At 51.6% G+C, this 13,739-nt stretch overlaps 1 protein-coding gene across 1 annotated transcript; it reads right to left on the reverse strand.

Moving 5' to 3' along the window:
• Nucleotides 1–602: 602 nt before the first annotated feature.
• Nucleotides 603–13,520, reverse strand: LOC119112263 (dehydrogenase/reductase SDR family member 11). The gene is made up of 5 exons (XM_037236369.1): nucleotides 13,467–13,520; nucleotides 4,341–4,489; nucleotides 3,494–3,925; nucleotides 1,581–1,733; nucleotides 603–891 (listed from the first exon to the last, which is right to left on the reverse strand). Exons 2-5 carry the CDS (start codon nucleotides 4,470–4,472, stop codon nucleotides 850–852), a joined length of 759 nt encoding a protein of 252 aa, XP_037092264.1. The 5' UTR covers nucleotides 4,473–4,489; nucleotides 13,467–13,520; the 3' UTR covers nucleotides 603–849.
• Between the last annotated feature and the right edge of the window lie 219 nt (nucleotides 13,521–13,739).

Below are 13,739 nucleotides of genomic sequence, written 5' to 3' on the forward strand. Positions count from 1 at the left end.
AGGACGACACATCTAAGCTGGAAACGCCGTATTTGAGTGACGCGATGGGAACCAGGAGCCAGCCTTTGGTACTTTCAGAGAAACTTGCGAGAATCACAAATCTTGCAAAAGAAGCAAAAGGACCCAGGAGCCAGGGGTGGCGTCAGACACAGAACTAGCAGGAACCAGAATCCCAGGTATTGTTTCCGCAAGGTAGACAGTGAGAACAAGAGAAATCGTTGGGAACCAGGAACATGCTAGCTCCGAGGCGCGGTGCACCCTGGGATTTGGGTCGGGCGCTCTTGGTTGTCACTTGCACGTGACATCGAAAAACCATTTCCTAAGCTGCTCGGTTTTGCTTGGGAGTATGACGTAAAAATTGGGGGTACCCTCAGTCAAGTTGTTGAGTACTATGCTGTAGCTTGGGGTGCCCCGAGTCTTTCCAGCTTAGTGCGATCCTACAGCACTGAGCTTCGCCCAAGATTGCAGCACGTCTGCGTTGTATTGCAACGCGTCCTCCCACAGTCCTCTCACTTTTATCTTGCTACGCACCACAAAATACTTGACCTGCCTGTCCTGCTCGCCCACCACACCGGTGCAATAATGCATCAGAGTCGTGCTATTTGGTTTATTTATTTCGTTGCGCGTTCTGAAAGCCGATAGCATAATGTGGCGGAGTATTCTCGCAAATATTAGACAAATACCAATTCGTGATCCTAAATTCAGTTCAGTCACGAAACCTGACTTCATATGGCTTCAGCAGCTACAAGCGGAAGAAATAGCATGTGTCGGAGCTCGCCTAGGTATCGCTGGGGTAGATTTCCATATCCTACTGTCATCGGCAGTGAAGGCGGTACTGAGCACCGGCGGTTATGTCGTCTGTGCCGTGGGCCGCAGTAGAATATCATGGACCTGAAAGAGGTGAGCTCTGGTAAGACATTTGGTGTGGTAGGGGCGTGCTGTTCGAGCCCATGGAGGGCCCGGATTCGTGCACCGGTTACACCGCAGCCCCGGGTGCTTATGCAACCCCTGGGACTTAACAGGGCTGTTCTCACTGGCGTTCCGTGAATGGGTACTCAGCAGCAAGTGCCGCGTTCCCGCTGACCAAATGTTTTATGTGGCGCAAGGCAAGAGAGGAGCTTCTACGAAAACGAACACGCATAACGGGTGTGGTGCAGCAGGCCCCGATGAAGTACGCCAGCCAGTCATAATGTTGGTCATGGAGCTCGGCGAAGCGTGACCCTCCCTGCACGAGCCGCCCACACGCTATCAGATAGCTGAGCGACACACATAAGCTTACACGGAGCTCAGAACAGTGCCGCTGGGTCAGGTACCTGATTGACACACACGACCTTACACGGAGCTCAGAGCGGTGCCACAGGGTCAGATACCTGAGTGACACACATGACCTTACACGGAGCTCAAAGCAGTGCCGCTGGGTCAGATAGCTGAGTGACACACATAACCTTACACGAAGCTCAGAGCAGTGCCGCAGGGTCAGATAGCAGAGACACACACATGACCTTACACGGAGCTCAGGGCAGTGCCGCTGGGGCTGACGCCACGGGCACGGGCGAGCGCGCTCTGCCATGGCAGCCCACCTGCATGTCCTGCGGCGTGGACAAGATGTAGATGACGGCGTTGGCGATGTTACTGGCGTCGATGCCCAGCTTCATGAGGCGCTCACCTTTAACCGCGTCACCGCCGTGCATGCGGAATGCAAGCTCAGTGCTCACCATGCCCGGGCTGATTTGCTGCCGCGAGGAAGGTCCGGTTACCGTGCGTCACTAGATCATGATAACGCGGCAACACTGCTACAATGCACACTGGTGCTTGACTTTGCGTGGAGTTGGAGTCTACCACGACATCAGTACACTACTTGAGATCTCTAGGAAAAATGGAATTATACTTGGAGGTTTGCTGGGAGATATTGGTGAAAAATTCACGCACGTCGGAGTTAAACCGACTATATCGGATGCAATCGTCGATGGTTCGATCCAAATAGAAATGTAAACGGCAGAAAAGGTTGCTATTGTTACGAAGCCGCTGCATGCGTGTAGCAAGGGGCGCTCCACATTTCTTGCTGACTTCATATTTGACAGTGGTCAACCTCAGTTTTTTGTTCTCAACGTCCCATGGGATGGTTTATATCCCACATAGTTGCCTACAAAATGCATTACCGAAATAAATTCAGAAGTCGAGCAACGCGTTTCTAGACATAATGATCCGGTTGCATCGTAAACGTGTGAAGTGCGTCAAAATCACCCCAACGCGCTGCGATTCGGACTGAAAATATGATCTGCCGGGATAGAAAGTAAAGCTCATGTCTGCTGCTGGCTGAAAAGGAGCCCACCGGGTCGCTGCGATATTAACAAAAGCAGCTAGGGTCATCAGGGACATGTGCAATAAAATCCTATAACATGGTCGTCCTTTACATGTAAATAGGGTTGAAATCAACACTTTGACTGGACGACAATAATACTAGATTATGAAATGCAAACTCCCGCTGCTATCAACACCCATTGACCCATCTTTGGACGGCGTAAATGAATCACAGTGACAATTTAGTCACCCATTTTCCGCAAGAGCTCCAGTCTGAGCAGCAAAAGACAGTAACTTCTGGTGCAGAATTACTCCCACTGTGGATGGCCATTTACCGGTCACCCAGATCGTAGATAACGATTAAATCGCCCCAAGGATGTACCCAGCACCACTTATGGTGAGGATTAGATGCCCCCCCCCCCCCCCGGCAAAAAAGTTCTTCTCAAGGGTCCCAGGTGGATTTCCACCACATTTTCTTTAAAGTGCGATCAGTTACAGATTGTTTTACATGTTATTCTAGACTTTAAAACCAAATACGAACTGAATCATTGTAAATCTACGAATGCTACTTAACATATTTCTGCGTATGTTTTATTATGCAAATTAGCCAAGCATGCAACTACGGTCGCCCGTTTGATGAAGTCAACTGTTCACACCGGGCTTCCATTTAGTGCACCTAAAATGTCTGAATATCAATTTTGGCCTCTACAAAACCCTAGCAATATGCTCGATCGGAATCCAGCAGACAATGCGCCGGCGACCGATCCAACATTTAAATGTAACAGACGGTGGTTCTAAATTGTTGCCGAACTATGGACCATTGCCACGGTTAAAGTGCAATGCGAATATATCGCTTAAGACTCTTGCCAGCCAAGAACATCTCGCGGCACGTGAAGGCAGTAGTTTGGGAGCTGGACCTATTGCGGCAGTGTGGCAAAGCACCATGCCACACGGAAAATATTAGATCCGAGACTTTAAAGGTCAAATGCCGCAACAACCACAGCTTAAGCGCAAAATGGTTGCATTGATCATTGTAGTTTATATCCCTACACTCTCGGAGCTAGAATGTAAACAGGTTACAGCAAAAGACTGAGCACTGCATTGATATACTTCGAGTTGAGACCGACACTTTTGGACACTGGTCCGGGACCTGCTGGAGCTGGCGCGCCGGCCGCCACAGCGCCACTCTCACCGCCACGCGGATCTTGGTCGGCGGCTCAGCTGCCATCTCCTGGCGCAGCCCCTCGGTCAGTGCCGTGACGGCGAACTTGGTGCCAGCGTAGAAGTGCACATCAGGGTTGACCACCACCCGGTGACCGGACAGACTGTTGATGTTGATGATCTGGCCCTCGGCCGCGTCACGCTCCTTCATGCTGCGAATAGCCAGCTGGGAGCAGTGCGCCAGCGCAAGCACGTTGACGTTCAGCATGGTGCGCCACTTCTCGACATCGCCGTTGATGAGGGAGCCGGCGAAGCTGAGGCCAGCGTTGTTGATGCAGACATCAACGCCGCCCAACTGCTCCCGGATTGTGCCGAACATGGCTTCGATCTGGTCCGACTGGGTCAGGTCACAGTGGAGGGCCGTCAGGGAACCTGTGCAGTCCTTCAGCTCGGCAGCCAGCTCCTGCACGGAGACCCCATCACAGTGAGTTTTGGCCACATGACCGGAACGCGAGCTCAGAGCCACGGCGATGCTCGACGGCTTTTCGGTGAGGATTCACGGGTCCGGCTGGATAATCATCACGGCCTTTCGAAACAGACGTAGCAATAAAGGCATTCCGACTACAGGGTCCCAAAAGGTGTCAAGAGATGCATCCTTAGGTTCTCGCTGCAAAATATGCTCCACTGCTCAGGCAGCATGGAGTCCCATGACCGAACCGCGTGCTTTTCAACTGAGCGGACTCGTTTAAAGCGAGATACTTTGCACGTAAGTGCAATTTGCGCACGTTCATAATAAGTGCACGTGCAAGCAATTATAGAAGATCACTTTCCAATGTACGAATGAGACATCCAAACGATCGTGTCAAACAAAAACAAACCTGGACTTGCTTGACGTTTCGGGCGCAACCCACGACCTTCATTCCATGTTTCACCAGCTCTCGGCAGATGGCAGCACCGATGCCGACACTAGCGCCGGTTACCAGCGCCACGCGTCCCCTCCACCGATCCATGGTAAGGCAGGTCTTGCCTGTAATGTACACTCAGCCATTGGTAGGCACACACACCCAAAAAGCAAAAACACGCACCAAAAAGCAGACGCAAACAGGGGCGTAGTTTTGCAAATGAGTTTGGGGGGGAGGGCTTAGCAGTGGAAATTGATGCGGCGTATTCTACAAATATGCCAAGTAACGCCTTTCTATCATGGGTTTCGCTCACTTTTCCACAAAGTTGGGGAGAGCCCAATTTGGGATGCTAAAGCTCCTCCAACTTAGTAGGAAATTTCACCTCTGGACGCAGAGGAAAGACCAACAAGACCCAGAAAGGATGGCCAACACTTACAAAATTCGACATAAAACGAACAGGCATGGTAAATTATAACAAATACAAACCTTGCGCGTTACAGTCTGTTCTTCTCACATGTGCCTAATTACTTCATCTCGTTTATTTTATGGTGGTGCACATAAATGGGCGTCGAGAAAAGATGATGTTCTTCTGCGGCATAAGTATGTGCTGATTGAACGTGCTATGGAGGCAACATGCATCTCAAAAGTGTTCTTTTTTATTAAACAGAAAAAATATAGCCCCTGTTTGTTAAGATGTATGTCTTAAGCAGAATTAATTATGCATATTGGGGCTTATCTGTTAAACACGAGATTCTTAACCTTCAACTGTTAAGACCTAGGACTGAACAACCAATGGTGACCAAACCCTGAAAACCTCATAGTGTTGTACATACCTTCTTTGGAAACATTATTGCGCGCACGATGTTAACAAAGTTATCTGATCGTCACATCACTGTATGGCATAGTGCTTGAGAGTAAATGGATGGCCTTGAGCACTAAAAGCACTAGCCCGTCTGCTATTGGAGACTTGCACGCCAGTAGATGAGCCAGCCTTGCATCAACGACATTTCTGATAATCAATCTATAACGTGGGCAAACAGGGTTGTATTCTCGTAGTAGCCACTGAGGCACGATCCCGCATATAAAATTAATGATATCTATTAATATCCGATATTGATACAGACGTAGCTGCCTGATGTTATCGATTTCATAACAATATCAAAACTTAATCTATGCAATTGTTTTTTCTGCCACCCCATGCAGTCACTAGCATTGGACAGCTGAGCAGAGACAAGAAAACCAAGCTTTTCCAGGTTAAACTCCCACTAGCCCTTTTAAAGGTCATCTTGAGATGCGGACCAATACCACTATCTTTGAACAAAAAGTTAGGGGGGGGGGACTAAACGGTCAACCAAACCTATCGACAACCCCACGCTTCGAGCCTATGGGACTGATCGACACCCGAGCCTTAGTAGTGACCTTGGGTCACTTACAATATTGGTCAAACATAAGGACATTGGGTCCGGCAAAGAGTCACCAAAAGAACTCGAAGCCCGTAAAAATCGCTTCGCACACAACCTCTGCTCAGAGCCTTTAATGAAATGGAAAATATTTACCAATCGATGCACAATGGCTAGCAGCCTATCGTTTTCAGAACGTGGTGGCTATGGGCCAGGTCAAAGGTCACCAAAAATGCCCCAAACCACCAAATATTCATTTGCAGACGACCACAAGCTGCGAGCCTTTGTGACCGATCGTCACGATAACCCCACCATTCGATGCCGCTAGGTCGATAGCCTGTCCTTCCCAGGAGATAGTGACCTTGGACCAGGTCAAAGGCGCAAAAATTGCGAACACCGGAAAAAGAAGTTTGGTTGGCAGATCACTCCATGCTCCAGCCTATGGGACAAATCACCACAAAACCTACACCAGTCGATGCAACCTTAACCAATATCGTAATCTTTTCAAGGCATGGCGGCCTTGGGTTACGTCAAACGTGATAAAAAAACGCCCCAAACCTCCAAACTTGGCTGCAGGCAGCCCGTGCTCCGAAGCTATGGCACCGGCAGTTACAGAACCAAAGTTACAGAAGAATGGTTTTGTGCCAGTCTGTAGCAATGGTTATGAACATCGGGTTATTTTCTGCCAATTCGGCTGGTTTTTGTTATTTTTGGTTACGTTTGACCTGCACGAAGGTCACCATGTTCTTAACAGAAAACGATATGGACTAAAGCATATCGATTCGTACAGGTTTTAAGACGATCGGCACCATATCCTCGCCGAACGGTGTTGTCAGCAGCCTTTTGGACGTAAAGGGTGTTTTTGGTGACGTTTGACCTGACCCAAGGCCAGTGCTTACCAGGGTAGGATGTTGACCAAGGCAAACGACTGGTAAATGTTCTGTGGTGATCTTTCCCCTAAGCTCGGAGCGTGGGGTTGTCCGCAAGCTGATTTTTCAGTTTATTTGCATTTTTGTGACTTTTGACCTGATCCCAGGTCATCCTCTTCTGAATTGAGCAGGTTAACCATCAAGCGATATTGATTGATCAAGGTTTGGCGTCGATCGGTCGCATGGTCTCGGAGCATGAGACTGTCAACAGGTTTTGTCCGCCGTTTAGTTCCTCACCCCAAAAGTAGGTCACTTGGAGCACGTGCTCTCGTGAGCGTCAAGTTCGAGTAATGTCTCCACGCTTGTATGTGTTAATTTGCTTGCGTTACGCTCTATAGCGACGCGTTCTATTTAAAGGTGATGACAAGCGCTAAAGGAGTCACAGACAAAACCAATGTAGTATTTTTAGTGACACGAGGATGTTTAAAGTAAACTTCTAATCATCGCTGCCACATCAGCCATATCACATTTCCCGCCCAGGATCACGTGGGCTCCAATGGTTGCCAGCACACGGTCTTGGTTATGCTATCAGTCAAGCCTAACATGTTACGGTCGAGCTGAGCAGTGGCACTGCCCCGTCCCCAGCCCCACTCGTCGCCCCTCCGGCACATGTTGTTTATTGGAGTTTTCGGGCGCGTCGGCTGCAGTGGTCATTTTGCGCCCATAACTATGCTGTTACTTAATAAGTATGGTGTGAAAATGACTCTAAAATCAATATCTTTTAAAAACGAAAAGAGCTGTTTGGGATCAAGAAAGGAGGGACTGTCACCAAGCACATCGTTAATCGTCAGGGTCGAAGCCTGTGAACCAAAGTGATGTTGTTCTTCGATGAGGCATGGACATGATATAATGACATGATGGACAGTGAGGACGGTACCACACCGCTGGCATAGGGGTCTGTCGGCTCCATGTAACAAATGGCCATGGGTGGCATAAGTATGTCCAATGCGCAGCCTGCATAAAACCACCTCTTCCCACCGCACACTGCGAGAGCATGACGACCACAAGCCCATGGCCATTTGGCCATTAGCCATAAAGACAAGCCCACGCCATGTCTTTATCGCCTTGAGCTTATTGCCACCCACCTGGTCCCAACAACGCTGCAATTTGCTTCTCAGGAAGGTTTTGACTGCCGGGTAAAAATATCTGCCAGGGATAGGCAAAAACCGGGTATATGGCGCTACCGCTGCTCGCTTAGCAGCGGCATCAGCCAGTTCGTTGCCCACGACACCGACGTGACTAGGGATCCAGCACAGCGCAACTCTCTTTCCAACCCGATTCAATTGTGTCAGGCGTGATAAAATGTCCTGTAAAAGAGGACATGATGGATAAAAAGACTTCAGTGCAGAGAGATTGCTCAGTGAATCCGTAAAAATGGCGTGTAAAGATTCTTCACCCAGTTCTATGAAACATATCGCCTTGGTGATTGCAACTAATTCCGCCGTACAAACTGACGAGTGGGCCGGTAACGAGAACGATCGAGTGACGGAACCGCTGACGAAAGAACAACCCACGCCATCCGAAGTTTTGGATTCGTCTGTGTATGTCAGGGTATATCCTTCGTAACACGCCAAAAGCTCAACTGCCCTGGATCTCAATAGGTGTGGTGTGACGTCTTTTTTCCTAATTTCCGTAAGCGAGGTGTCAATGAAGGGTGTGGTCATTTGCCAGGGAGGAAAAGCCAGGTGGCTTACTTGCCTTACACCCCGAAGAGGAATTCCGCCCTCAAGCAATAACGCTCTAATTCGGGAACCAAAAGTTATAGTGTGCTGCTGCAGCCCATGACGAAGAAAACTTACCGCAAACCGCGAAAATATTGCAGAATATGTCGGGTGAAGTGGGAACTGCCGCAGCTTCAAGGCATAACGTATGCCAAGCATTTTCCTCCTCGTCGAAAGTGGTGGTTCGTGTGCCTCCGTTAAAAGGCTGACGGAAGGTGGTGTGCGAAACGCCCCAGTAGCAATGCGAATGGCAATATGGTGGACGGTATCAAGAACACGCTTGCTGGATTCAGACGCGCCACCATAAACAAAGCATGCATAATCCAGTTTGGAGCGGACGAGGGAACGATACAAAAGCATGAGCGTGCTTCTGTCTGCCCCATGTGATGTGCGAGGCACACACTTTAGTATGTTGAGAGATTTAAAGCATCGATCGCGTAACATTTTAAGATGTGCGTTATATGTAAGGCGGCGGCCAAAGTGTATCCCAAGATACCTGGCCACGGCCTTATTGGGAATAGAGCGACCATATAGACGGATGCTCAGATCATCACATCGCTGGCGACGACAAAAATGCATCGCAAGGGTCTTGTCGCCTGAAAAACGAAACCCGTTCATGTCACCCCATCTTTCAACGCGGTCCACAGCCAGCTGGAGACAACGCTCCATTGCTGGTGCTCTCGCTGCACTGGTCCAAATAGTAAAATCGTCAATAAAAAGGGCACGTCCGACCGACTGTGGAAGCACATCACAAATATCATTTATCATAACTGCGAACAGTGCTACACTTAACACGCCGCCCTGGGGTACGCCGTTTATTTGTTCGTACCTATCGGAGAGGACGTTGCCGACCCGAACACGGAAGTATCGTTTGGCTAAAAACCTTTGGAGAAAAGTACCCATATGGCCACGTATACCATATCTAAAAAGCTTTTGAAGAATACCATGGCGCCATGTGGTGTCATAGGCGGCTTCAATATCGAAGAATATTTTCCCCAGATGCGCTTTTTCTTGAAAAGACTTGCAAACCGTGGCGTCCAGAGTTAAAAGATAGTCCACCGTACCTACGGTTTTTCCTAAATCCGCACTGCCAGTTACTAAAAATATCGTTGTTCTCCAAAACCAAGTGAGTCGCACGTTTACCATCTTTTTCATGAGCTTGGACAGTGATGACGTCAGTGAAATGGGTCGGTAATGAAGAGGGTCCAGCCCACTCTTTCCCTGTTTTAGGATAGGCACTACAACAGCTTCCCACCAGGCCGGAGGGAACTCACCTCTTGACCACACCCTGTTGAAGGCCGCCAATAGTACACGACGTGCACATGGTGGCAGATGTCGGAGCATCTCATTGTGGATGTCATCAGGACCTTCCGATACGCTACGAAGTTTTCCGATTGCCGACTCCAACTCCACCAAAGTGAAGGGCTCATTGTACGCCTGTGGTTGCCTTGTAGAAACGTTCACTACGATTTTTTCGGATTGTGCTCTTTGCCGTAAAAACTGTGGGTTCATGTTTGCACCTTCGCTACGGTGGGAGAGTGCTCGGGCGATCCCGTTAGCCACATCCAACGGATGAGTCACCACCTGGCTGTTAGCATGTAACACAGGATGTGGCGCGGATGAAAACTGCCCAGAGATTCGTTTGATCCGAGCCCAAACCTGCGAAGTTGGTGTGAATCGGTTGAGCGTGCTTATATACATTCGCCAGGATTCACGTTTCGCTTCTTTTATCGTGCGGCGGGCGAAAGCCCTGGCTTTCTTAAAGGCTACTAAATTCTCCAAGCTACTTCTGGCGTCAAAAGCTCGGAAAGCACGTTTGAGTGCGCGAATTGCGTCACGACACTTCTCCGTCCACCACGGCACAGGAGTGCGATGGGGAAATCCAGAAGTGCGCGAGATGTAATCGCTAGCGCAATCTAAAAGTCTGTGAGTAAAATCCTCAATAGAGGTTGCCACCCTCACACCTCCGGTCTGACATAATGTCTCCAGTCGAGCCTCAAACTCACTCCAGTCAGCCTTTTTTAAATTCCAACGTCGTGGTCTTATACCCAACGTTCCTCTTATTTGGAATCGAAGCCACACTGGGAAGTGATCGCTGCCCATTGGATCATCTGCCACAGACCACTCGAGGCTCTCCACCAGCTCGGAACTAGAAAGACTCAGGTCAAGCGCGGAAGTTTGACCAGACGGCAGTGTAAAATGAGTACGAGTCCCTGTGTTTAAAATACGCAGTGACGAGTCACGGATAAAATGTTCTCACATCCTTCCGCGGGTGTTTGTGCTATCACAGCCCCACGCGGTGTGATGAGCGTGGAAGTCGCCTAAAAGAAGACATGGTGAAGGCAACTCATGCACTAAACGTCTCATGTCTTCCAATGGAAAACCGACGCCAGGTGGAAGATATAAAGAACACACCGTGATGTGACGGTGATTAAAATGTAGGTGTGCGGCTACAGCCTGTAGCGTAGACCGCAGGGTTAAACCTCCTGGCTGGCACGCTGTGGTGGACTGCAAGAAGGACACCGCCATATGCGATACCGTCGGTTGAACACATCATTGCGAAACAGGGCGCATCCCTTCAGCGTGCAGTGGTAACTAGAAGCAAGCTTGGTCTCCTGCAGCGCTACGGCTGCAGGACAGTACTTGCTGACGACAGCCTGGTGGTCGAGGGCATTCGCCCTTATTCCTCTACAGTCCCACTGTAAAAAGGCCTGTAAAGGGGGCGTGTTAAAAAGGCGGTTGAAGGTCACATACTAAAACCGAACACGTCCTAAAAGAACTGGGCTGCGCCAGTTGCAGAAGCAGACGTTTCTGACTGAGAGCCACGGTTAGACTCTGCAGGAAGGTGCCCCACTCTGGGACGAGTTCTGGGGCTCCCACCGTCAGATGGAGACGGGGGACCGGCCGGGGCGCGCTTGACGCCAGCGTACCCGGTCCGGGGTGGCGGCGGGGGAGAGCCCATCGGCGGGCCTCTACCGGGCGTCTGGGGGTCAGCGGGGGCCTCCACTGGCCTTCTCGGCGATGGTGTGCCACTGCGAGGGGTGGGCTCCTTGCTTGCAACGGACAAACGATTGGCCGCCTTAGCCCTCTCCAACTCCGCTAGGCGGGCCGGCTTGGCGTCGCGGGCGCGCCTGTCCGCCTCATGCCGTTCCATCGTTTCCGCTGCTCGTTCACACACACTCGCCAGCGTCACCGGAGGCGACGCGGGCAGCGGAGTGACAGACGGCGAGGAAGGCCGAGCCCGCGGACCATGGCCGCGCTTGACCACCGTACATCCCTCCTCCTCCCCCGCCTGCGACCCCGACGACACATGAAGGTCCGGCGGCACAGCGTTGGTAGAGCAGGGCGCAACTGAAGGACCAGGAGGATCGGACTGGGCGGGGGTCGCCCGCCCCGCTGGCACCACAGACAAACCGAAGGATCGCAGGAGCGTGATGAGTTGGACCGCTGACATGTGATTGATGCTGGTGGACTGTGGTACAGACGTTTTGGATTTTTCGGCATAAGATACTTTGGAGTGATTAGCCTCATACTGTTCACGCGCCTCGCGGAAATAAATGTTCTTTGAAGTTTTGAGTGATATAATTTCCTTTTCCTTCATGAAGGCTGGACAACTTCGATCGAAAGTTGTGTGCGGTACCTGTCCCATGCCACAGTTCACGCACCAGGGCTGCACAGAGGTACACTGGTCTCCCGAATGCTCGGAAGATGCACACTTCCCACAGACACCTCGATTGCGGCAGTGTGGTTTTGTATGACCAAAGCACTGGCATTGAAAACATCGCATCGGATTCGGAACGAATACCCTGGCTTTGACAACTGCGTAGTGAATGCGGATATCAGACGATAAATCAGGCCGGTTGAATGTCAGTATAATGTTGTTTATAGGGATTTGGTCATCAACCCTCCTGGTCGTGATCCTACGTGCTGCCGTGACCCCCAAAATTCCCAACTCTTCGATGATTTCCTCCTCGCTGACGTCACGAAAGTCATAGCAGTTTATGATACCTTTTGAGACATTTTTGGTGTGGTGCGGTGTGACCGTGACTGGCACGCTCACGTCTCGCTTTGCACCCTCGGTTCCCGCGGCATATACAAACTCAGTTAAGGTCAAAGCTCGAGTCGCATCGGTGCCGTTTGCAAACTCCACCTCGATCGCGCCGTCCCTCAGCTTGTGACAGCGGGTGACTTTTCCCAACCTGTCGCATCCGTTTCGGCGCTGAAATGGTGAAAGCGATGCCAGGTTCTTCACATCACTCCGGAAGACAAGAACGCGTGGGGCAGGTGGAACCGACTCCTCGCTGCGCCCTAAATTCATCGCAGTCCGTCCCCCTCTCGGGGGCGGTTGTTTTTTGGGTTTGTAGATGCCATGCAAGGTTGTTCTTTATTTCGGCACCGGGGCTCCCCACCCACCTCGGAGCCCAACTGGGGGACGGCCCACTCACCAGTTGGTGGTGGTGCCGCCAGGGCTACCTCGGTGCTATACGGGGCGGACGACGCCTCCCACACGGCCTGGTGTAACCGGGGAGACACCTCCCCGTCCTGACCGTGGTTCAGCGACGCCGCCCCGTGACCCCTTAAGCCGCTGCGCGCGGCCAGGCGCCCCAAGCGGAAACCCGCAAGGAGCACCCAACCGCGACGCGAGCGACAAGCCGCAAGACGCGCGTGGGGCCCCACGGGCCCCCCGCGCCCCCGGATATCCTGGCCAAAGTGGAGTGTTGGGACGCGCCGTGACTGACCCGCACGACGCGCCCCTCAGCCACCAGGATCCGATCAACCCGGGGACGTGGGCGAGGGGGCACGGCGACCCCGATAAAACGCGGATGAGGAGTGGTGATAGGGTCGGATGCGGGACTGCGGGTAATGTGGAGGGAGCGGGCGGGACAAGGAGCAGGAGCTCACGTACCGGCAGGGTCGCTACGCCCTGAGAGGACCAGCTTGCGCTGTCCACCCGTTACCGGAGCTGGGACCCGAGGGGGCGCTAGTGCCCTACGCCGACCGAAGCCGGTGCCCCTGCGGGGCCCCTCCGGCACCTACAAGTCGGCTACTTACCGCGTCGGCGCGATCCGAGCTGGCGACGATTTGATTATGCGCTGCGGTTCGTCCCCACTCTCAGCTCGGTGGCCTTGACGGCGCAAACCTGGTGCCATCTATCAGCGAGTTCTCAAATAGCACCTCGTGATCACAGTGTGTCGCAGGTGCCATTATTTTGCCCAGGGCTCAACCATTGACGTCATGATCGCTTTGGACGAGTCCATTTCACGATCCCATCCGGGGCAGGTGTACGGTTGTTGTAGACAAGGGCGGGTCCAGGCGGAGGGGACA

This window comes from Pollicipes pollicipes, unplaced genomic scaffold (genome assembly GCF_011947565.3).
Source record: "Pollicipes pollicipes isolate AB1234 unplaced genomic scaffold, Ppol_2.1 Scaffold_7261;HRSCAF=8764_pilon_pilon_pilon, whole genome shotgun sequence".
NCBI lineage: Eukaryota > Metazoa > Arthropoda > Thecostraca > Pollicipedomorpha > Pollicipedidae > Pollicipes > Pollicipes pollicipes.

What these genes read in the sequence shown, in the direction of transcription:
- LOC119112263 (XM_037236369.1), bottom strand. Translation starts at nt 4,472, where the DNA reads ATGGATCGGTGGAGGGGACGCGTGGCGCTGGTAACCGGCGCTAGTGTC. An exon ending in CGACCAAGATCCGCGTGGCG is followed by an intron (nt 1,734 to 3,493) that starts GTGAGAGTGGCG and finishes TCCTCGCGGCAG; the next exon opens with CAAATCAGCCCGGGCATGGT. An exon ending in CCACGCCGCAGGACATGCAG is followed by an intron (nt 892 to 1,580) that starts GTGGGCTGCCAT and finishes CACCTCTTTCAG; the next exon opens with GTCCATGATATTCTACTGCG.